At 38.8% G+C, this 23,257-nt stretch overlaps 2 protein-coding genes across 3 annotated transcripts; one reads left to right on the forward strand and one right to left on the reverse strand.

Moving 5' to 3' along the window:
• The first annotated feature begins 1,645 nt into the window (after positions 1-1,645).
• On the forward strand, positions 1,646-4,086 carry TSTD3 (thiosulfate sulfurtransferase like domain containing 3). Its single transcript, XM_032185724.1, is given in 5 exon segments — positions 1,646-1,675; positions 1,677-1,740; positions 1,850-2,020; positions 2,250-2,409; positions 3,711-4,086. Coding segments are annotated over 5 exon segments (489 nt in total). The 3' UTR covers positions 3,775-4,086.
• A 2,313-nt stretch (positions 4,087-6,399) lies between these two features.
• Positions 6,400-23,114, reverse strand: CCNC (cyclin C). Of its 2 annotated transcripts, XM_032185127.1 has the most exons (12): positions 23,047-23,114; positions 22,621-22,727; positions 18,750-18,834; positions 18,444-18,513; positions 16,920-16,971; positions 14,170-14,225; positions 12,859-12,894; positions 11,594-11,685; positions 10,830-10,897; positions 10,426-10,505; positions 8,374-8,492; positions 6,400-7,717 (listed from the first exon to the last, which is right to left on the reverse strand). In XM_032185127.1, exons 1-12 carry the CDS (start codon positions 23,076-23,078, stop codon positions 7,663-7,665), a joined length of 852 nt encoding a protein of 283 aa, XP_032041018.1. In that variant the 5' UTR covers positions 23,079-23,114; the 3' UTR covers positions 6,400-7,662. The 2 variants fall into 2 exon arrangements, with proteins under 2 accessions (XP_032041018.1, XP_032041019.1); XM_032185128.1 differs by lacking the exons at positions 18,750-18,834; positions 23,047-23,114 and having other exon boundaries at positions 22,621-22,678.
• Positions 23,115-23,257: the final 143 nt, after the last annotated feature.

The following is a 23,257-nucleotide window of genomic DNA, read 5'->3' on the forward strand; positions in this document are numbered from 1 at the left end:
TGAGTGTGGGAGTCTGCAGAAATTAAGATAGACACAAAAGGTGGAATGAAGAAAGCTGCTGAGAAGAGGCTGAAAAGAGGCTAAATGGCAATAGCCCATAGTTGAAAGAAGAATAGAATGTGCTGTTTCAGGAGAAAAGATGGGCAAGAGTTATTAGCAACAGTGATCTATGTGATACCGTAGCAAAGATTGTTCACTGGAATATCGCTGCTCATCATTCTCTCTCCTGTTTATTTAGTCATTGCCTGCTGAATTAACCAAACTTTGCAAAAGACGCCTTGTGAATTGTTCCTATTTTTGCAAACAAGCTAGTGTGTTCACTGTGTATGTGCATGTGAAGCAGGGTCAAATTAAAGCCATAAATTCATTTATAAAAATAGGACCCCATATGAATATACATTTCATGTGAAAAGCATTGTGACACACCACAGCTCATGTTTAAGTTCTTCACAGCAGTACATGCAGCAAATGGACAGAAGTGTTGGTTGTTACTGATTAAGGAGACATTGGGGAGGCAAGGACAATCCCCAGACAAGGACTGTATATCTCGAAACAAGACACTGGAACTCATGATAAGGAAGCGGCAGACGAACAGAGAAACAAATGTAAGGACTATAAATCTCAAAACTGGACATTGGAATTCATTATAAAGATACAACAAATGGAAGAATTAGCAACAACCAGCTCTTGCAATTAAGAAACATGCCAACTCAGCAGATTCCTGACCAAAGGTGAAACGTACACTGTGAGGAAGACTCGGGGTCTTCCTCCCAAAGACTCTTGCCCACAATTCTTGGGAGGCTCTACGCAGGCGCAAGGTGCCAAAAGGCTAATTAGCATGAGAAGCGAGGGAAGGCGGGGATAGGTAATGAATATGTATAGGTGCTTGTAGAATATTGATAGATTGATTGCATAAATTCAAGACTGCTTTCCGCTTTGGGTATGCACGATAGGTGGAGAGATCCCACGTGCATCCAGTGCTGCAATAAAGAATATACCACTTAAAGGAATTTCGGCTTCGATCTTTGAATCATTACCTTCTAGCAGGTAAGATATGTAGTAAAAGATAACTCAGAAGAGGAGGTATTCAATCTACCCGTATCTTGTTACAAACGGAAAACACATAAAACTTCGACTCATATATAGATATACTGCTTCAAAGAGACAGTTCGCAAATGTCTGTCACGGAGGCCATATGGAGAGGCTGGCAGAAGGGCAGCTAGTGAACCAGCTATACGTGCCAGCTCCAATTTGTCACACTTTCCGGCACCGAGAAGTATTTTTGTTCTCCTTTTGAGAAAAAAACCTCACATTAGTGAAGATTCAACTATGGAGTCCTCAAAATGTGGTTATGGCAGGAGAGGTTCAGCATGGTGGCTTTTAGATTGGCATCACCAGTACGTACCAAGCACGCTGTACGTAGAGGCTGAAAGCACGTCGAGGGAATGTAAAGCACATCGAAAGGCCCCATTTCTCCTCTCCGGAACCACGGCTGCAACCCACCAGCAGCCCTTGGAGCTGGGGACGAGGTCCCAGAGCTGGCTCTGACAGGGCTGGGCCGGGCACGGCGGGGTTCCCCCGGGCAGGGCGCCCCGAGGCGGGGCAGGGCAGCGCCGCCGCCATTTTGCGTGCGGGGGGCGGGCGGATGGCGGCGGGCGGCTGGTGCGGGCACCGGGCCCTGGGCCCTGCGGGCCCTGCGGGCGGCCAGCGGCAGCCGCTGGGGGCGGCCGGCGGTGCCCGGTGAGGCGGGGGGATACCGGGGAGACCCCGGGGGAGCTTTGTTCCCGGCAGTGGCCTTCCCTAGGGGAGGAAGGGAGCGCGGGGCTCACGGGCTGCGCCTCTCTTGCAGAGCCCAGGGCGGTCGGTGGCAGCTCCCGCCGCCTCTGCGCCGAGGCGGAGCGCGGCGTGTCCTACGAGGAGCTGAAAGAGCTGAAAAAATCCAGCGTCGTCCACATAGATGTGCGGGAGAGGTGGGAGGTTGACAGAGACGGGAAGATCCCGGCCTCCATCAACATACCGCGTAAGCTGTTCGTGATGCTACCCAGCAATGTTTGCTCATGTCCGGGTGGTGGTGGTCCCGTCTGTGGACAAGGGGTGGTGTCTTGCAAGGAGGAGCTGTGCTAAACGGCATCCAGTACCTTGGGAGACTAAACTTCCTTTTCTTTCTTCCCAGAGGAATTTGAAACCTTTAAATGTAAACTTACATGTGAGTATTTATTTATTTATTTATTTATTTATTTATTTCACAGTGAACGAATTAGTGGAAGCTCTGCAAATGAACCCAACCGATTTCAGGGAGCTGTACAATCAGAAGATGCCTGCCAAGTCAGACCATGTGGTTTTCTCGTGCTTCGCAGGATCAAGAAGTAAACAAGCACTGAATTTTGCCACGTCCTTGGGTTTCAGCAGGTAAGTGTGTGGCTTCCATGTGTAAGGGTGGAATTAATACAAGTTCCCCCAGTAAGTAAACTAGAACTCTCTCTGAGCTTCTTACGGGTATGGATAAAAACTTTAATGTGGAATATGAACAAAGAGATTAATATTAGAGTTAGATAACTTATAAACAGTACCTCCTTATGTCTCCACTGAACCTTGAAAGATGCCGTCTGGTGTTATGGGAAAGTGAGATGTCCTGTAAAGCGACCACACAGCAACTCTGCTTATATGCTGCAGGTGATGCCATATGTTGCAAGACCACGCTGATGCTGAAGGGTTCTTCAACCTCTTATGTCTCCCTTGCCGAGATGTTGCTTGTACAGCTTCATAAACGCTAGTTCTGACGTGCAGGATGATGATTGGAAAGGTAGAAGAGGCTCATTTTTGTAGAAGTACAATCTTAAATTATACTAAATAGTTTATGAAACCACACTGTGTGTAGAATTGCAGTTTCACCTGTACAGTTCACCAATGATAAAATAAGCCTTTGCTTTCAGTAAAGCAGTGCATTGTTTGCTAGGTATAAAATATTGAAGGGACTAGCTAAAAAGACAACAAGATTGATAGCACGAAAGCAAGAGCAGCATTGGGTTGGTAGAATTGTTATGCCCATGACAGAAGGTGCTTTGCTGAATTGAAGACTGTGGGTAGAATTTCAGAAATAGGTTTTTACTAAACTGCAAATCAAGAATCGGAATATCCCTGCCAATTCTAGTCAAAAGTAGGGGACTGTGCCCTTGTTTTATAAACATATTGTTTTAAATAAGTGCAAAATATACTTTATCACCCATTTTTCATATTGAAGGAGTCAGTATTGTTTTTCATGGTGGGTTTTTGTTTTTTCGAGGCCAGTTTTTCACAGTCATATGTCAGGCCTATGTAGCATGTAAGTGTGCAAGGAATTAAAGACCTTCGTAACATCTGAAGTATTGGGCATAATGTCATGCAAATCTCTCACTACACTGAGTTGTTTCTTTTTTTTTTTTTCCTTGGAAAAAAAGGCAGCAAACTGTTTCTGTCTGTTACTACTTGCTTGGTATTTGATCTCCAGCATTGTGTCATTTGGAAGAAATGGATTACAGAATACACCACTTGGATGCAGACAGTGTTTGACGTTCCTTGTACTCTCTCTGGCTGGTTGCACAATGTACTAGTGTATTTGATTTCAGAGAATTTCTATATGCTTTTTTCTCTATTTTTTCTTTTTCGTGTCCTTTTACATACCTTTCTGAGGAAGAGTCTTCATTAACATTCTCTCTTCTGCAAACTTTCAGAGTTCAACACTATCCTGGAGGCTTTGAGGAATGGGCAAAACGTGAACATCCAGAGAAAAAGTGAAGATGACTACCTGCATCCTTGCCCTACCTTCAGAATGCTTTGTAGATTTTAGCACTGCCTGCATTCCACTTTCAGAATACAGTCCTCTTCTGTTTTCCTGTGTAAATGGGCATTTACCTTTAAATAGTAATGCACATTAATGACTTGGTTAAAATTATATTTAAGGACTATGACATGAATAGATGTTAAATTTGTTTGACCTTTAATTTGTGCTATGATGATGCTAGAAGTATGTGAAAAGAATTTTGTATGATCTGCTTTATGACTGTTTAAACAAATGATGATAATACACATAAAGTTATCCTTTCCAAATAACTGTGTTGGATAGTTTGTTTAGAATAACTGTAGTTTAACTGTTCTAATGGAATTGGGGTAACTGTCCTAAGCACAGATTTATTATTCTTCATGTATAGCTATAATGTTAAAATATTTGCTGTTAGCAAGACTATAAATGGAGAAGAAAAGTTTTAGGTTTGTACTATGTGATTGCAAGGCCAAAACTCCTGTACCGGTCACAAAATACAAAGAGAAAGTGCCCTGATGTTAGAATACTTGCTGTTCAAGATGTTGTGTGATTCCTATTTGAAGAGAATATCCATTTATATACACCAGTCTGCTTCTGCATACAACATGCAACAGCAGTCAACTGGCTCAGTTCCCTCAGTAGGTCACATCAAGTGAGAACTTGCCTATACTTGAAGGTATTATTATGAGGATAAGCTGGAACATCTGAGGTGTCAGAGAAGTTACTTAACTCCCTTCCTTCTGTGTACATTAATTTCTCTGTCTTAAACATGAAAAGAAAAACAAACCCACCCTATCCACACCTATAAATTTGCATAGTCATAATTCTAAGGAATTTTTTTTAAAATGCTGTTAGCAGGTTGAAAGAGTTGTCAAAGCTAAATTGCTCTGCCCTCTAGAAAGCTTAGCTTGTAACACAAAAATCCAGGACTAGGCAGGATGTCTTGAAAAGGGAATTAAAATTTCTGATCCTGCTCTCGTGGGTATTGCAGCAATTTATCATAGAGTTTTTTTTTATTCTGACAGGCCAGTCTGCATGGACAGCAAGGGACATCAAAAATATACCCCACCAAGCTTAGGTAACACAAGAAAAATAACTAATTGTTAGAATTTTATTTCCAATAAATTATGCAATTTGTTTCTAGAGGAGAGCACCTGTACATGGTACAGACAACCATTAACTGTGCTACCCTGTCTTATGGAGAGGGTTATTTTCTTGTCTTCTAATAATTAGAAACCCAGTAGCAAAGCTGTCATAGTAGAGAGTAACACACTTTTCTTTGAAGTATCAGTGCAGTAAGACTGCTAAAAAGTCAATATCTTATTTCCAATCCATTAAAACAAACAAACCACTTATGTAAAGAGACAGAATTAAGTATAATTTCCAAAATATTGGTTTAGTTTAAGTGATAAATAATAAAAGTAAGATGAAACTAAAATGTCAGGTTGTGCGGGCGTTACTTTGTTGTGGTCAATTACCCTGCAATTCCTGGTACCTTACTCTGAAACATCTTTTTCAGATAGGATTGGGAGGAGTAACAGATGCCACCACATTTGTTGGCTTTGGCCAAATCCTACAATCTTTTAATTTTGCCTGTTCAACATGACCTAGACTATCAATTTCACAGTGCTGCGGGCACATAATCAAAGATGCAACTGAAGCCCACTGTTGGCTGAGTCTTGCCAGGCCTCAGTAGGACTAGTGCTGCCTTTTGATCTAAATCATTAGGGCCAGATTTTATGGAAAATTTGAGATACACTGAAAACATTAAGCAAAGTGTGTAATTAATCGTGCCTACCTATATTGACCTTACCACCAGACTTCAGCATACAGATGAACAAAGCAGGGAGAGCTATTCGACTAAACTTAATCATGTTTTGTTACTACAGCTGGGTTTGTTGGAAACATCTGAAAGTACACCGTCAACAAAACATTAACAACGGTTACATCGGGTCACACCATGACGTCTCATTCATTGTTTCCTGTTTTGCAGCAACCAGTAACAAGCATCTGAGGAAAAGCATAAAACGGGACAATCATGTAGTGATACCATACCCAGGTTATTCTCATTTAAAGTGAGGGTGCTTGATACTTCCTTCGGGCTTCGCATGTGTCGGTGGATTTGAATCTTTTAGAGTGGTTCTGTCTTACAAACTCAAGCCCAAGCGTAGATGCTTTTTGCCTAGAGAAATTCACGTGTTCTTTAACTAGTTACCCTATGATGCTGTCACTGACTGGGTTTAAAAATTTAAGCCGGTCACATTTCTGTGTGACAGGTATGTCTAAATGGGGGGAAATTAAATTTGTTCATGTCAGCATCATCTTTTTACAGCTTTCCTTCAACATCACAGTAAACATACAAATACACTTCAGTTATGTATCAGTGAATGACCAGCCAATTACAGAGGGACATTATCTACAAAACCAGGATGTTGTTTATTTACAAAACCTGTATGTTGTTCAGTTTTTGCTTGTTTTGTTTTGTTTTAAGGGATCTGTTTTTTGAACCAAGACACATCACAGAGCTAGGGTTTTCAAGAACTCCAATATTTTAAACCAGTGAAACGCGTTGCTTCAGGAAAAGAGAAGCTGGACAACAATGGTACTTCACTTTATTTTATTTTTCAATCTTTATACTTGGGCAAGTCGGCATTCTCATTCAAAATGAAGTTGTACAGAAATTATTTAGAAACAAAGTTACCTAAAAATCATGACATTTGATGTAGGCCAATTCCTGACTTCAGTGGGATATCTGCCTGAGTAAGGAACACAGGATATGGCCTTCGGTTTGAAAGGATTACATTTTCTCCAGCACACAGTTAACCAAGGAATCCCGTTTCAGTTATCCTAAAGAGTTGCTCCTAAAATCACAATTAAAATTAGCCAGTATGAAGTTCACCAAAAGCTTGATCCTCTTAAATAACCTCTATAATGAGCCACGTAAATTCACACTAACAGTGAAGGCAGACTAACAGTGTATATCTTTTGTACAAAAAAAATCCACAATAAAAAATAGCAATCATACCCAGATTTGTATTTGTTTGTAAAATATTCTAATTGTACTATACAGTACGTTTACTTGCAAAAAAAAAAAAAAGTATGTTGGTGGTTTTTGTTTTTTAATTCCTAACACTTGAAATGTTTAAGAAAACTGCAGAATCACTATACATATTGCACTTTTCTGGTAAGCTGGGCTACTAGGCTTCAAGGCAAAAACATCCAGACACATCTACTGAATAAAACAAGTATTTTTCTAACCCCCAAAAGGAACTGAATTTATTTCCTGCAGTTTTCATTAGAATTCTAACAACATTCTCTGCAGACTCTTCCAGGCTTTGTTTCTGAAGGACTGCTGTTTCACTTGTTACAGAATCCAGATTCATTTAAAAAATAAAAAGAAAAACCTCTAGGTAATGGATAGGTTTAACATACAGTGCACTATCTTCCTTCAGTCACCAACAAAATGAAGACAACACAGGTCATTAATATAGTTACACTTAGGTTTCAAGGTTACTGCCTCCTTAAAAATACAAGTTCACTTTAAAGGCAAGCTACAATTTTCTCAAAGCAAACAAAACCAGTAATGAACTATTTGTTTTGAGTGGATAGTGTTAATCTTTTTGCAGCTTGGTTTAAAATTTGATTCCTTACACTGAGAAATCTTAGTACGTTTACTCCAGCGTCAGAGAAAATGATACAGTTTTAAAGAAAAAGCTTTCAAAATGCTTGACACAAACAAGCTAGTTACTCTTCAAGTTCTTTGTAAAGATGTTACTAAAACCTTCTGTCCATTTCATGAACACAGGAAAGATCCCAGGATGTCTTGAGTCAAAGTGGTCCATGAAGAAATTCTTTGGAATGTCTTAAGATTGACTGTAACTAGAGTTCTGGCTACCATTTGGACCCTGTTCTCCTTCACTGTTAGGAAGACAGAAAAGGGGAAAAAAAGTCTTCAAAAAAGAAGTATCATATTGCATTTTTGCCTTTTTCAAATGAAAAAATACAGTATTCTGAAGGCCTTTTGAAGGAAAATATAGACATATGCAAATAGAGTAAGATATTCCGTGCAGCCTCACTAAAAATGCAAATATTATTCTAAGCATGCATAAATAACTTCAGCAGCTAGCTGTATCAGAACGTATTGAAATTACTATTCAAATACACTGAATTTACCTCCAAAATCAACATTTTACAGGTCATATTATGTAAGCTCATGCACAGGAATTTGCACGTGCAGATTCCTAATAGTGATAGTTAATCACAGTAATTAACTCTGGCAGCAAACAGGCGCTATTCCAAAGAATCAGGCCCCTCCACTGGGCCTCACAATGCTGTTTCCTTCATCTGCTAGGCTGTATTGATCACACTGTAATTACGTTACTGCTTTCCGTAAAACAACAAATATTCTGCTGTTATATTCTAGCTCTTGAACTGACTGTGTACTTGTAACAGAAAGGGCTGCATTGTAAAAGCATACACTATACCTCAAATTAAACATTTGAGCATGCTTAAGATAGCAGTTCAGATTTTCTGTATGAAAGATACATTAAGTGCAGTACGTGGAAGTACAGTACCTGTTTGGAGGTGGTTTTGGTTTAGGCATTTTACTAAGAATAGAAGCCATCTCTTTCCTCTCATCAAAGTTCTTCCACTGCTCATACAGTTTCAGAATAACCCTGATTATTTCTAAAATCTGATTTGAAAGAAAACAGATTTTAAGGTCAGACACAATAGCGACTTTGTATTTATCACAGTCACTTTAAATGTGCAGTTAATTAACTATGCCCCAGACTTAAATTAAGAAATGCAAATTTCATACCAGAAATAGGCCCGTCTCATGTATAACCCAGTCTGGCAATCAACCATTTCTGTAAATAGTTTTTGGTTTAACTGTGAATGGAAGCCTCAATGCTTTCACTCCCTCCCTCCCATTCCATTTTCCTCCCACTGTATTGACCACTTCTCCTGCCCCAAGAACTGAACTTTTTTTTTTTTAATTTGTTTTTACTGCTACAGCTTATACTTCATGCCACTGGGAAACTACGGACACCTGGCAGCATGACTGAAGCTGGATAAACACAGATTACCAATTAAGAATCTAATGACCATCAGTGTTCTATATGCATCAGAGGCACAGCGTAAATAAAAAAAGCAACAACATTGGTCTAAGTTCCTTACTTCTAAAAATAGAGCAAAGAAGTATCTAAATACTTTAAAATACGAATTACTGAGTTTTCATATTCTGTTTCTAGAAGCATAAATATTCTCTACCAGTGTGGAAGCTTTCTATCTACTGCACCTCAGCTATAGTAATTTCCTACTAAATTTCTAATGCGATATTCTACGCAAAAGGTGGATATTTGGTTCATGATTTGTTTCACCATTCACTAAATTAACAGAGTAGACTTTCTTCTTTCTAATTTATGGAGTTCAATTAAATGCTAGATCACTATCTATCATTGAAAGAAAAGTTACAGTTAAACTCAGACCTCTTAGCTAACAGGTCCATGGTGTGTTAATGTTAAAAAATAAATATAAATAAAATCAAGCTTAGATTGTATCACTGGTATGAGGACAGTGACATTTAAACATTCAAACATGTTCAACAGCAAGCTTATGTAACCTCATCTGTCAAATATAGGTAGTTTCTCCTGTGCTGCCAATCTATTATCACTCTGCTTTTGCAGGCATGACAGTGTAATTCAGAGATCTTGATTCAGCATAGCATCCACACTGCTTAAATTTGAAGATGCATTCTGGAATACAAATACAATTCCAGGATATCATCAGTAGGATCAAGTATAATACTGAGGGCACAGAGGGTCCTCATCTGAAATACTCCATTCCATTTGGGGCACTCAGATTCAAAAAATGTAAACTCAGACTGAAAAAGATGTGCAGAATGACACGTTGTGATAAGGGGAATGAGTATGAGTATAGCTTGCTTGCCTGAGCTAAACAAAGGTTACAGAGGGATAAATGCACTCAGGAAGTCAACTGAAGACAAAAGGAACTAGTTAAGTTGAAGAATATTACTGGTATCAGCGTAACTGCCTGCACCTAGAAGTCTAATAAATTCATGAAGTGGATTATTTGACACGGAATTTGCAGTAGCAGGAAAATCATCTGAATTATCTTGGCTTGCCCTTGTTTAACGTTGACTGAAGTCATAGTCCCTGTCATCCTGGAAGTGTCAAGAATGTTTTATATATCCATCAATAGGGAGCAATTAAGAACTACATGTAGGCAAGATGCTGAAAGGTGAATCAGAAAATTACACACATTAGAATTTTAAAATTAGAGTATCATTCAAGGTTGAATGATAAAAACTACGAAATCTTTTTTTCTGGAGAAAAAAAAGCATGGGATATTGGTTTTATATTTCAGTCTGAGAAATGTCACCAGCAGCAGCACTTTGTCATTATGCAGCATTTTAGTCTTGGCTTTCAGGGCAGGGTGATAACCGAATGGCCTGACCTCTTTTCTCTCCTACCTAATTTCAACAGTGCGTAACATGATCGCTGAATGAAGTTCAAGTCAGTATCACACGTATGCAAGACAGGTTTATAACCACGGCTAACATATATGGTCAGTCCCTAACAGGTGGCAGGAGGTAAAAAGAGTACCTTTTCCATATCCACGGATAGCTCAGCAAACCATTGCCTTGCATCCTTCTGCTGGACAACACAGGCCACATGTAGGCAAGCTGCAAAGATCAGGTGACATGGATATAGAACAAAAATCCACTCTCAATACATTTAGAAACATCGTATGTCAGGCAAAATACTATGGAGTTCAGCGTTCTTCATTTCCTTTGCAAACAACCTCATCCAGTTTTCAACATAGAACACTCCGGATTAATTATCCAATTTTTCTTCAAGAGTTTCTAAGTTGCAAGACTATACTGTCACTACTGTATGAAACACAGACTGGTGAAGCTTATGAGGGCATTCTAACGAATACTTGTTATGGGACAGTGTACAGAAGGCATCCATTTAAACAAGACGGGTATATTGCTTGTGTTACTTACCTAGAGCTATCATGAAAGGAGGGTACAGCAGACAAAGATCAGTTCTATATGTGTCATTCACTATCCTCCTATGCAAAACAGAGCAAAAATTCACCTTTAGACTATGAGATTCATAAACTTATCAGTTTTAAAATGTTTCGTCCATTTCCCAAATTGTAGGAACAGTAAGTCCGCAGGGCAAAATAGAGCAGCTGAGATCTCTCCCCTTGTAGAAATCTAATAAAGACTAATTGTTTTCCTTGTAGTCACAGCAGAAGTTTATTTGGAAGCAGTATGTTATAGCATCACAAATATCATTCTGCAGAGGGTGTTCACCTATACCATAAAATAATTATCCCCATTTCACAAATAAGCGAGTTAAGGCAAACATAAAGGCAGTATTTTTTATCGACTATCTGTATTTGAGAAACAAAGTATTTAAGGAGTTCTGCTTAACCTAGTTGAGAAACAACTTACTACTTCTACCAAAAGCAGATGTTAGCAGAAAGAGAAGTTGTCTACTCATAGTCATCATTCAAAAGCATAAAAAAACTGTGCTGTTAGAGCTAGTCTAATAATAAAAAACTAGACCATTTCAATTTAATACCATTAGAGAGAGTTAAGAGACAACAAGGACAATAATTTAATCCAGTAACATATACCTGCGTAAGTTAACTAGGGTACTCTGTAATATTAAGCCTGCTTAACCACCTCTGAGGCATAACTGTTAAACACTTGTTTTCTTGCTGAAAGGAGGCACTATTATTAATCAGTGTCTGCATTACCATGCAAGAGGTAGCAGCATGTCTTCTTGGCCCATATCTTGCACATATTGGAGCAAAGGTCTATATGGATGATACACTATCAAACAGCAGTCCTAGGAAAAATATCAGTGGGATAAAAGATTACAACGCAGAGCATGTTGTCAGCTCGCATTAGAAGCATTTGATTCACAAATCAATTACTGATTTTTTGAAGTAGCATTATGACACCTAACCCTGCTATAATGAGGGCACTGCTCTCTCTAGAATACCATTATATAGCATGGTTGCCAGTCTGTCAATGTCTTTTCCCCAAGAGACACAGAAAGCCACATCTGCAGCACAGTGAAACCTCATTTGCTTACAAACCCGTAATTCCCACTTGGAAATAAGAAATGCTGCCAGAAAACAGTCTGTCACTAAATACCATACATGGAAAGCATGCCAAAATAATTGACACTGGTTTGGAAAGAGGAAAAAAATACAGAGCCCTGAAATCTCTCTTTTCCAGGCCCAGGTTGATGTATACAACAAGGAATAACTCACTGAAAGAAGTCAACTGCATGGATATTACAGGGAAAAGCTGAGCACTGAGAGACAGTTATTACAGATACTATATAATGCATAGCATACTGGAAAAATAAGTTAATTGCCAAAATGTAACTTTCTGTAAATGCAGTTACTTGTGGTAAAACTCCAATATACAAAACACAAGAGCTCCTGCCATGTATACCAGGGGTATCTAAACCTAAGCAGGATATCTAAATCTAAGCAGGATATCTAAAAAGAGGTTACAAAATCAGTAGACATTCAACACAGCAGGAATACAACTCTATGTTCTTGACTGGTCATTCATCTGAGCAAGTAAAGACACCAATATCCTACTCTCCATTTTAGGATTTTGTAACGTACTGTTACCTCTCTTTAAAAACAAACAAACAGAGCCCTGGAAAAAGACCTTAGGGTTTACTCTTCCCAGTAGTGCTCCAGACACAGAGATATACATGCGCCCCGTCCCCACTGCTCCCACAATCTGCATTATTTCTGCATTGAAGTTTGCATTGCTCAACAAACTGTTGAGAACGCCCTCACTCAGCCCAGATGACAGCACACTAATTATGGCATGCTGCTGAAAATGTACATGCTAGATCTACATGAACTTCATACTAAAATCGGTGTGAAAAAAAAAGACGACAGCACAATACATATTCCATAGCACAAAATTCAAAACATTTTAAATACATAAAGAGTAAACTGAGGTGGCAGTAAAAACAGAAAACCTCACCTACCATTAATTCTAAGAGATAGAATTCACATTCTAGTATCTGCAAGAAAGTAACATCACAATTAAACAGTAGCATGTTTCAGACAGCAGAATGAATTAATAGCATCCAGCTGAACAACACAAATGCACAGGAATTCTCAACACATGTATTTTCAACACTCCTGACTGCATTTCATAGGAAACTACAAAACCAAGCAAAAACCATACTACTATCGGGCATTGCCTTACCACCATTATAAATGAACCCCAATCATAATAGCAATGCCTTTGAACCATTTGGATCAAGTTTACTATCAAAGACTACTTTATTGGCAGTACTCATCTGAGATCTGTTTTAAGAAGAAAGCAGAAAATTGTTCCCAGTTTATAAGCACTTAAAAGAAATACAGAAGTCCTTGCCTAGAATTAGAGCTTTTTCAGCATGCAACTAACATGGCAAATCACCTTTTCATGTACTTTCATATTTAATTACATATGAAATATTCTGTACAATCGTAGCTATTTAAGAAAGACTCTCTTTTTCCATAGAGAAAGTAACAGATTGATCATATCGAAATAAAGACTCAACTCTTTATGCTACAGGAAAAGTACTCCAAAATATATTTTCATTTGACTTTATCTTAAGTGCTTGTGATAAAATTGCACTGCTGTTTTACAGATATTTTATATTCTGATATATAATTTGGCAAAAAGCAAAATCACAAAAAAGTAGCACTTGTCATAGTCAACCTAAAGAACAGTTAGATGCATTTACTTTGAAAATACTAGAGCATATAGCAATACCGGTTTCAAGAAATAGTCTACAAAATTCCTTAGCATTGAAACTGAGAATGCCTTGAAAACCACTAGTAAATTTAAATTTTAATTAATAAATAAAAATTATTTTTCAAAAGCCATTACATTTTATAGGCAAGAATAAAACTGTAGGCCAACTGCTCTTACGTGTGCGCTTCGAAGCACCCCAGGTGCAAGAACTATTTATCTTCCCTGGAGCAACATATTTGTAAACAAGATGATTAAAAAAAGTTAAATCTCTTATTATCATACCACATAAAAATTGGTATTTTAGTCACTCAGTCACTTTACTTCTCTTTATAGCATTCCTTTCACACATTTAAGGAAAGGAGGCTATACAATATTTATTAGTCTTTAAATTACCTATTCTAATAATTAATTTTGGTTAGATTATGAGTTACCTGACATACCAGTGTGAAAATATTTCCTTCCTAGAATTTAAAAGGATAGCATTTCCTCCTAACAATTACTTGCCTTTTAATTTATTTTGATTAAGTTATAGTTTGTAGAGAATACTTACATGGTTCATCCTATAAGGAAACTCCTTCGGAAAGGCATACGAAAACCTAGTTTTCACTACAGTAAAAAGAAACCATTATGTTAAAAGTGATGCAATTAATACTTTTACTAATTTGTCATTGTACTAATTAATCTACACAGTGCCCTTTGAATCCAGCTGGCAGCAAAACTGCTTGCAGCATGAAAATGTTTGGTTTTAAAAGAGAAAAGTTAAGTTGTAAGATTTAAGATCCTGAAAGGGCAAGAGAAATACACCTCAAACCCACTTTTTCCCCAAGTACTTAGCCAGACACTTGTCTAATGCTCTGGGCACAATTAAATCTTCTGGACTCTAGCTGTATGGGTGGGTACCTAACTTCCTGCAAGTTATCATTCGCAGAGCTGCCTACCTACCCATGTCACTCCAATCTAGAGACCGTTTTAGGATCTCACTCCCAAGACTAAACCCAAATGGAATTGTCATGGATTTTTTAGATAGACTTGATCCTTCAGCATGAAACATTTTAAATCATATAATGAAGACTTGGGAAAGCAAGATGGGAAATCTGGGTGGGAAGGAGCCCAGCCAAGAGATCTTGTACACACATACTTGTAAAGATGTTGGATATGCAAAAACAAGGCTCAAATTAAAAGCAAGAAGTCAATTCACCACAATGCAAATATATGTCCAAGGGACTAGATTATCAGATTTTTCAAAGGTGTTTCTCTCCTTGAGTTTTCGCACTTAAAAGCATCTACTTAGACACATGATACAATCCAAGATGCTCTTGTCTTCAAGAGAACATTCAAATATATCTTCACTTTTCTAGTTTATGATGATCCCTGATATAGATACTTAATTATCCTTGTGCATTTTACAAGGAGAACAGGTATTCAGTGCACCATTAAGAATTACGTTAAGCAGCAAAAGAGTGATCTGAAATTAAATTGCCGAGCAAAGAAAACTTAAATATCCTTGAAGATGTGGATTTGAGATTTCTACAAGTGAAATGTGCAAAAACTATTTTAAGTCCCCATTCTCCAAAGAAAAACAGGTAACATCAAACATTTGCAGTACCGTGCACTTACAGGATGTTAACGGCAGACAGTCAATTATGAACTAGTACTACTGCTGGAAAATCCATATGCAACTCACTTGGATAAAAAGCATTCAACATTTAGACCTGTGGTGGACTTTGCTAAAATACTTGCTCTAGGGCAGTAAGGTTAGGCTGCTGGTTGGAAATTTTAATTATTTCAAGACAGAGAAGAATGCATAAGATATTCTTCTTGAGAAGCATGCAAACTAAAGAAATGCATAGTAAAAAAACAAATTGAGGGGAAAGCATGGAAACAAAACATTTGTTTCCAGAAAACACACTGGAGACAACCACATGGAATTGTCCTTTTAGTCACCCGTGGAAATGCATAGAAAAGCTTTTGAAGAGTTTGCAAGAAACCAATCTGAAGTATTTTCCTTACAGAGGAAGCCCGTGGTACCATTTCCAACTTTTCTACCTAAAAACAATCTGACCACTACTATGCTAGTCAGTTTGTACTGCTATTTTCCTTTTACTTGTCACATCTCATCTTTTTTCTCCTTTTGTATTGAGACCTCCAAAAAAATGGATGTGTGCTGATAAAGCATCTCAGGTACAGGGAGACCAGGTAGATTAAAAGACACATAAATGCTAGGAGAAAACCCATTGTTTTTTGTCCCCACTTCCATCCTTGGGGCACACAGGGATTTCTACCTCTGAAGGAAGAACGACGAGGGTAATCTTCTGTGGGATTCCAAGCCTTGGGATTTTCAGAAATAGCACGGCTGAAGAGTAGAAGTCAAAGCAAAATCGACTGCTGCAGATTTGCCAAAATCCATCTAAGCTTCTAATTCGTGTACTGAAACAGCCACACAGATTTGTGCTTTGAGATCCTTCCACTGTAAAAATAGCATTTTCATTGCTAAATCCAGTACTGGTCTTGGTCAAGCTGGCACTGAAGATGTGTTTCAGTTCCTGGTGGTGGAATTGTCATACAGCCAGCCCCATGGACTGATACACTTAATGCATGCGGAAGCTACAGATGCAGCCAGTCACCTGTCCCCTCAGCAGCTAAGAGTGATTTTGAAAGCACTGACCTACATTTTGAAGAGCACAGTGACAAACAGCCTACTGAGAGCAGCTGGACCTTCTGGGTCAAATTATTGCATTTAGTTAGGAAAGTATCACTTTAAGAACTCAATGGATGAGATGCAAGTTACAGGAACTGGGAAATACAAGGCAGGTGGGAAAGACCGAAAATGAAGTAACTACAGTATGATTTTATTGCATTTTAACTTTGTGAACAATATTTAGGTTTTAAAATGTACACTTAGAAATAAGTATCATGTACTAAAACTGATTTTATGATGGTTAAAGGATTTAAAGTGTTAGAAGGTGTGGAGTCTAGTAAAAATTCTGCAAAGAGGTATTTCCATGGAAACATACCCGTTATAAAGACCTAGGTTTCCAATTCTATCTTTGAGCAGTTCAGAAATCAATTTACTACCTGAGACTGCTAAGAAATAGTTTAATTTCATTATTTTGTTTTTATTTATGCTTGTTACAAGCTCCAAACAGAAGCAACCAAAGCTAAGAAAGAAAGGAGCCTTCTGATTCTGTATTTAAAACCAGAAGTTATTTATGCTAAATAGCTTTAACTGGCTCCTTGCAGTCAACATGTAACCACCCATGACTTAATAAACACAGTACAATGAAAATCACTAATACTTACATACAGAAGTAGCAGCAGAGATCAACCTTGTATTTGAAACAACACCAAACTCCTGAAGTAAAAGAATGGTAAATGAGGTGAACCACCAGAAATACCACTTATTCACATTGTTATCAAATGAAAACAATGGCCTTCTTTATGCAGTACTATAGTTTTCCCCACCCCTTTCTCATTCTTCCCCTTTTTTCTTTTTCTTTTTAAAGGTTAACAGAGTAAATTACATGATCTTACTTAAAGAGGTTTTTTCCATTTATTACTTTGTTGTTTGAGTTACGAAGAATGAGGAAAATAAACATTTATAAAAGGTACTAAAGCCACAGTACCTGAAGATTAGTTTGGTAACATCCTACATATAAAATAGACAAGGGAGCTTCTATAACGTGCCTTTTTTCCCATCCCACGTTGAGAGAAAATCATGTTTATAAACCTGTCGTTTTCTACCTTTTTGATTACATTTCCATGAAACCTTAGCTTCTCCACAGAGGGTCTCAGCAAGCCAAAAAAAATAAAAATCTATTTAAAGCTTTCTTTCAGAGATGTGCACAGCAGAATCATTACCTCTACAGCTGGCCTCTGAATCTGCAGAAGCCTTAGCTTAAGGAAGGCTACACTTATCTTCTTGTACTTATTCTAAAATGCAAGGTAAATCTCTATATATACATAATGTCTGCATTGCACTTTTCTTAAAGGCTTAATTAACAGGCTGGTTAAAAAAAAAAAAAAAAACGTTCTCCAATATTCTGTGTCTTTCTCCTTTCCTTTATCTCTTCCAAACACTGGAAGGTATCACAGTATTTGTACAGACTGCAGCATCACATATGAACATCAGTTCAGTAGGACTATTTCTACGTATTTAAGTTCCTCTCATGAAATTCACGAATGCTAACGTATCATAGACTTGCTCTTTTTTGTCCTATCACGCAGACACTTCTCAAACTCCTGAAAAACGTCTTCCATTACAGAAAAGGAAGAACAGGGTCTAGCTGATGCTAACTTTTGGCCACCTTTAAAGTGGACTTTCTAACGGTGGAGGATTGAGGCCTTCTTACCACTATCCTAACATGTCAGTTCCTTCCCAAAGATTGCATATGAGCTACAACATGCTTTCAATTAAAAAGATAATTAGGAAAAAGTATCTAATTCTTTTTTAAACTTTGAGTAAACAAATAAGGAAAAACACACCAGAAAGGAGACACTCAAGCAAAACTAAACAATTTAAGATATAGTCCATGTAAATATGTAAACAGACATTTAAAATATTCAAAACATTCTTTAAAATCTTCAGAGGCCCTTCAGTGTTAGTAATTCAGATAAAATTGAGAAAGATCAAATACTAAATAATATGACTGAAGGGCTTCTGTCTCCTTTTCCTGAACCGCTATAGAAATCCATACAAAAAAAAAAAAAAAGTTTCAACCCACAAAGCATGAGGAATGACAAAAAAAAAAAATTTTTAAGTCCTAAACGTTTTTTCACTCTTATACATCACATAATTTTACATTAAAAAATTATAATACTTCATACCTCTACTTTGGATGCCAAAAACACACACGTAGGAGCCATTAATACTGGATCTATACTTTTTAGGGAATATCTGAAATGTTATAACAAAATTATAATATGTTGTTTCACACACGTAGAACGATTAATCTATTAAGAGCACCACACTTCCTTTTGAAAAGCAGAGCTTAAGTTAACTTTTATTAGCATAAAAGCTTTACACCATCCAGAAAACAACAGTGGCACTGTTTTTAATACAGAATTTAAAAGGGTGCCAAAATGTGCCTAACAAATGTTTTATTCTCGTACCATCATAATAAACAGTCCTACCTGGCATAGAATCTCTTGAAGTAGACTGTAGCAGTGGCAATAACTTGTTGTCTTAATTTAAGATGTTCACCTAAAGCCTGGATAACTTAAAGAAATAAAATAAAATGAACAGAAGCTTGAATTGAGTTTTTACAACAAATTGACACTGAATAGCAAAGGATCTCAAAACACAGCTAGTGCTGGGGACTCTAAGGAGCAGCAGCACAGCCTTCTCCTTCAGTTCAGATACACCACTCCAGGGAGAAAACATGTTGCTGTAAACCTACAGACCTGGAGGTGAAGAAGTGCTGCTGCATCTTGAGGCTTGCGGGCACCTTAAAAGAGGGGATGGTTACTTGACTTCATCATGTACAAAGTGAGCATGACCTTTAGGAAGATGACAACACAAATCTCAAAGGGTCAAGTCTGGGTTTTCCATTTTATAGCAAAAGAAACCCAAATGCTTGAAATCTAACTCTATGGCTTTTCTGGGCCATGCAAAATGGATGTGCTTTTTTCATACAACTAAAGCTGCCAACACAAACATGGTCATTAAATTTGGCAGAGGCAGCAGGTGTTAAAGAAACAACATATTTAGTCCAGGGAGAGGGGGTGGGAGACCAGAGGATGCAGTCAGCTGCTCCATCACAGTGGTCCTCTGCCAGTTGGCCAAGAAACAACCCTGGTGTCATCTGTGCAGGTAGCTCTTGTTTGGCCTCCCAGGCAAAGGAAAGGTGCCAAGCACATTAGATGCATCAAGCTGGGATTAAGAGCAGGGGTTGGATATAGAGAGTGACAGAGTGAAACATAAGGTTGTTATTTGGTATTTTTCCCATACTTCTTCACAGCCATTATCCTGAGCAAGGCTCGGTTGGCTGTGTTAAGACTCCTTCTTATTTTCCTCCCTCGTCTGGAATGTCCAAAATGATCATTTAATATACACGTAACTATAAGTATACATTTATGTATATATATATACACACACACTTTTATATATATAAAAATAAAAGTGTATATACACTTAAGTGTATATACAGCAATACCAAGGCAGCAGCCATCGATGTGAAAAGCAAACAATTCTATTACCAGTAACTGCTAAATACTTAGTCTCCACTTAAGTATACAAGAATTTCTAAAGGTCCAGCTTCTTTCCCATCCCCTCCTCCTTGGGAATAGCCAGGGTACATACCGCACTCCCTTTTAATGAACATTTTAAAAACACGCAAACACAAAGCTGGCTGGAAAACAAATCAACGTAGGAGAAAGTCATCCTGACCAACACTGATGACTGACAACATAGGTTTTTTTTTTTTTTTTTTTTTTTTAAAAACACAGAAAAGTAACTAATTTGTCACCCACTATGATTACTGAAAGCCTTGTTAAGTCCCTTTCTATGTCATATCACTCTTTTCCTAAAGATAAAGAATGCCAAATTGGGACCAGCTTGCCAGTAACTGTAGGACTCGCAGGCAACACTGCCAGAAAGGAGGTCAAGTCCAGAACAGAGTGCCTGCACAAGCATTAAAATATCTATCAGTGTATCTTGGGGGGTTTGAAAGATTTTTTTCTCTTTGATTTGATGATGGGGCTAAAAAGCTGTCCTAATATTAAGGCGTCAGAAAAATCCAAATATCAAGCGAAACAGAATTTTCCAAATATGTTTCTCACTCCCATGGGATTTTCAGGAGCAGATAGGCCATCTGCTGTCAGAGAAAAATCAAGTGAGGTTTAGGGAAATAAAATGGACAAAAGCCTAGAGAGACTTAATGAAATGGAAGCTTTTATATGCTGGGAAAAATTCCAATACTCGCAATTCATTTTTGAAATATTTTTAAAGGAGCTGTTGGGTTATTTATTCTCTTATGTTTACAAAATAAGTAGTTTCAGGTTGCTGTGTTTTTTTTTGTTTTATTTTAAGTAAAAAAAAAAAAAAATGTTGTTCCAAATCCAAATGTCTTGAGTGTCCTATGACACAAACTTCACAGCTTCTGCACTAAACCAGAAAGAGAAATTGATTAATATGCTTTTCAACCAAAGACTCAATTAAAACCTCAGTGATCCAAAGACAGAAGTGGACATTAATCTCTCTTTTCTGAACTATTGTAGAAGATTATAGTTTTCCCTCTTGACAGTTTTAACGGCCACACTATCACTTGCCAATCTACAGCAATTGTTTCCAAATAGGGAAGCAGCAGGAAACTGCCTCTCTCTGGGTAACTTTCCAGTTGCTTTGGGGAACAACTGACCATCTCATGGGGAAGAAATCTTGAACACTACAACTCATACCATTGCTCATAGCCATACCCAGACAATGTAGGGCATGGAAGAAGCTCTATACATCCAAAGCAGAGCCCCTGATTCAGAGGCAGGTGAAGAGATACAACACATATTGAGGGCTCCAATGCAGCAAACGCTGTATGAGCTCTCACCAGTACAGAGCAGCCCCGGACTGTTTTCTCCATGCAGGTGCCTTTCATTACCACAGAAAAGATGTTGCTCCAGCACCACTCTTCCCTACAGGGCCTGCTGTGTTCACACACATGCAGAGGAGACAGCAGCAGAGCCATTCTCCAGCTACCATAGGTCTTGAACCCTTCCTTCAGGGCAGGAAAGGAATGCCAAAGAAAAAAAAAAAAAGACCCTGAGAACCACAAACTGAATCCAACTTATCTACTTTGTAAACCTTTGTTTACTCCAGAAAAATGTTAAAATGAAACATAAGAGGCCTGTTTCATAATTAATACTAGTGAAAATTAACACAGAAATAGTTTTAAAAATATCAGCATCCCAATTTTTCTTTTTGCACTAGGAAGCTATGACACTTTGTTTTAACCTCAAGGAGTTTTATGAACTTATCAGATACATCATTGCTAGCTTGACTTGCTGTTCCTGTATAAGCATACACAGGTGTGTCAACAGCAATCAGATTTGCAGCATACTCAATTTAAAACAGCTAACCTAAGAGAGACGTTATCATAAGTATCTTTCAGTTACAGTTCTAGTACAGACAAAACATCCTGCAGTGGCCTTGACAAAGTCACTTCACTTTTCTGTCTCAAACATGTCTGACCAGATAGATGAAAAAATAAGCGTTACTTTAAAGGACTGCTATGTAAAATATTTAAATAGCTGCCTGCAAACAAACTACTGCTTTGCAACATCCTCCTCTTAGGGAGCCTTTTTCTTTTTAAATACTGAACAATTGCACAGGAAAGAGTTTAAGTGCCTATGTAATCTGATATGATCCAACGCAGCATTCATTTGTTTAAATGCTTTGCAGGATCAAGTCTTAGATAACCTCACAGACAAGCCCTAAACTCTTTGGGAGAACAGGCTGTAGACAACTTTACGCAATCTGCCAGCCACCCACTGCTGGGAACTGGTCGCAAGGCAAGACACGGGCTGTGGTGTGGGTTTCAAAGAACATAACCAAACACTGGTAACAAGCTTTTAGACCGTGTTGTTTAAGAGGACAGCTCACATCAGCTAAAATACTCACCACATCCTCAGAACCCACCAAAAGCTCAAGGAGCACAGTATTACTGCTTGTCGCTGAGCCTTTAATATACTAGTTGAGCAGTTTCTGCTTGCTTCCCTTTCCTCCTGCTTTTTTTGGTAAGAACCTCTTGAAAATAAGAAAACGTACCATGTTTTGTCCTACCACTGGTTCAAACATTATGTATGTAGCCACTTTGACTTCAAGTTCTTCTAAAATTAAGTTAGTACAACTGCCTGAACAGCTTTGTCAACGGTCCAGCTCTTTGTTAAAGCGTGCTGGGGAAATATATGTAAAATAATAAAGAAACCCACACTCTCTAAATGAAAAGTGGCATTTAGACATGGCAGATAACATATAAGCACACGGCAGAAACGAAAATAAAAACAATTTTACCATTAGTAAAAAATATCTGTAGCTTCCAATATTCTTCTTCAGTCAGAAACTTCAAGTCTTTTTGGCGTTCCTTCAGTAGATCTTGCTTATCCAAAATCCATTGTAAACTAGAGGGAGAGAAAACACTTTCAATAAGCCTTTATGAACACCACACCGAGCGTCTCCTGCACTGACTGTGCCTCAGCACCAAAGGGGTAGCAGCCTCCAGGCAAACCAAACCTCAGGGTGCTCACTGCGAGACACGGCGACACAGCCCAACACCCACAGCGACACAAACACCGCCCGGGACAAACCCACCTCCCCCTGAGGACAAAACCACCGCACCCTCAGGGCGCCCCGGGCCCCCCCAGACCCCATAACCCCCCCCCCACGAAGCCCCGGTCCCGGCAATGAATGGAGGAGGCGCCCCCGACCCGCGGCACCCACTAGTGCGAGCTCTGCCAGAAGTTGCCGGCCATGAGGAGCCGTGGGGAGGCGCCCGGCCCCGCGCTGCCCCGGCCCCAGCCCCAGCCCCGGCCCCGCCGCCTCCACCGCCGCCGGCCCCAGGAAGGAGGCGGCCGCCGCCGCCACCGCCCCGTGCCCGTCGCCGCCGCCGCCGCCGGGCGGCAACACGCGGCGCTGCGAAGCGTTCCCCCCG

This window comes from Aythya fuligula, chromosome 3, assembly GCF_009819795.1.
Source record: "Aythya fuligula isolate bAytFul2 chromosome 3, bAytFul2.pri, whole genome shotgun sequence".
Lineage (NCBI taxonomy): Eukaryota > Metazoa > Chordata > Aves > Anseriformes > Anatidae > Aythya > Aythya fuligula.

What these genes read in the sequence shown, in the direction of transcription:
- CCNC (XM_032185127.1), bottom strand. Translation starts at nt 23,078, where the DNA reads ATGGCCGGCAACTTCTGGCAGAGCTCGCACTA. An exon ending in TTCTGGCAGAGCTCGCACTA is followed by an intron (nt 22,728 to 23,046) that starts GTGGGTGCCGCG and finishes CTCTCCCTCTAG; the next exon opens with TTTACAATGGATTTTGGATA. An exon ending in CTCTGCTGCTACTTCTGTAT is followed by an intron (nt 14,226 to 16,919) that starts GTAAGTATTAGT and finishes TTTTTACTGTAG; the next exon opens with TGAAAACTAGGTTTTCGTAT.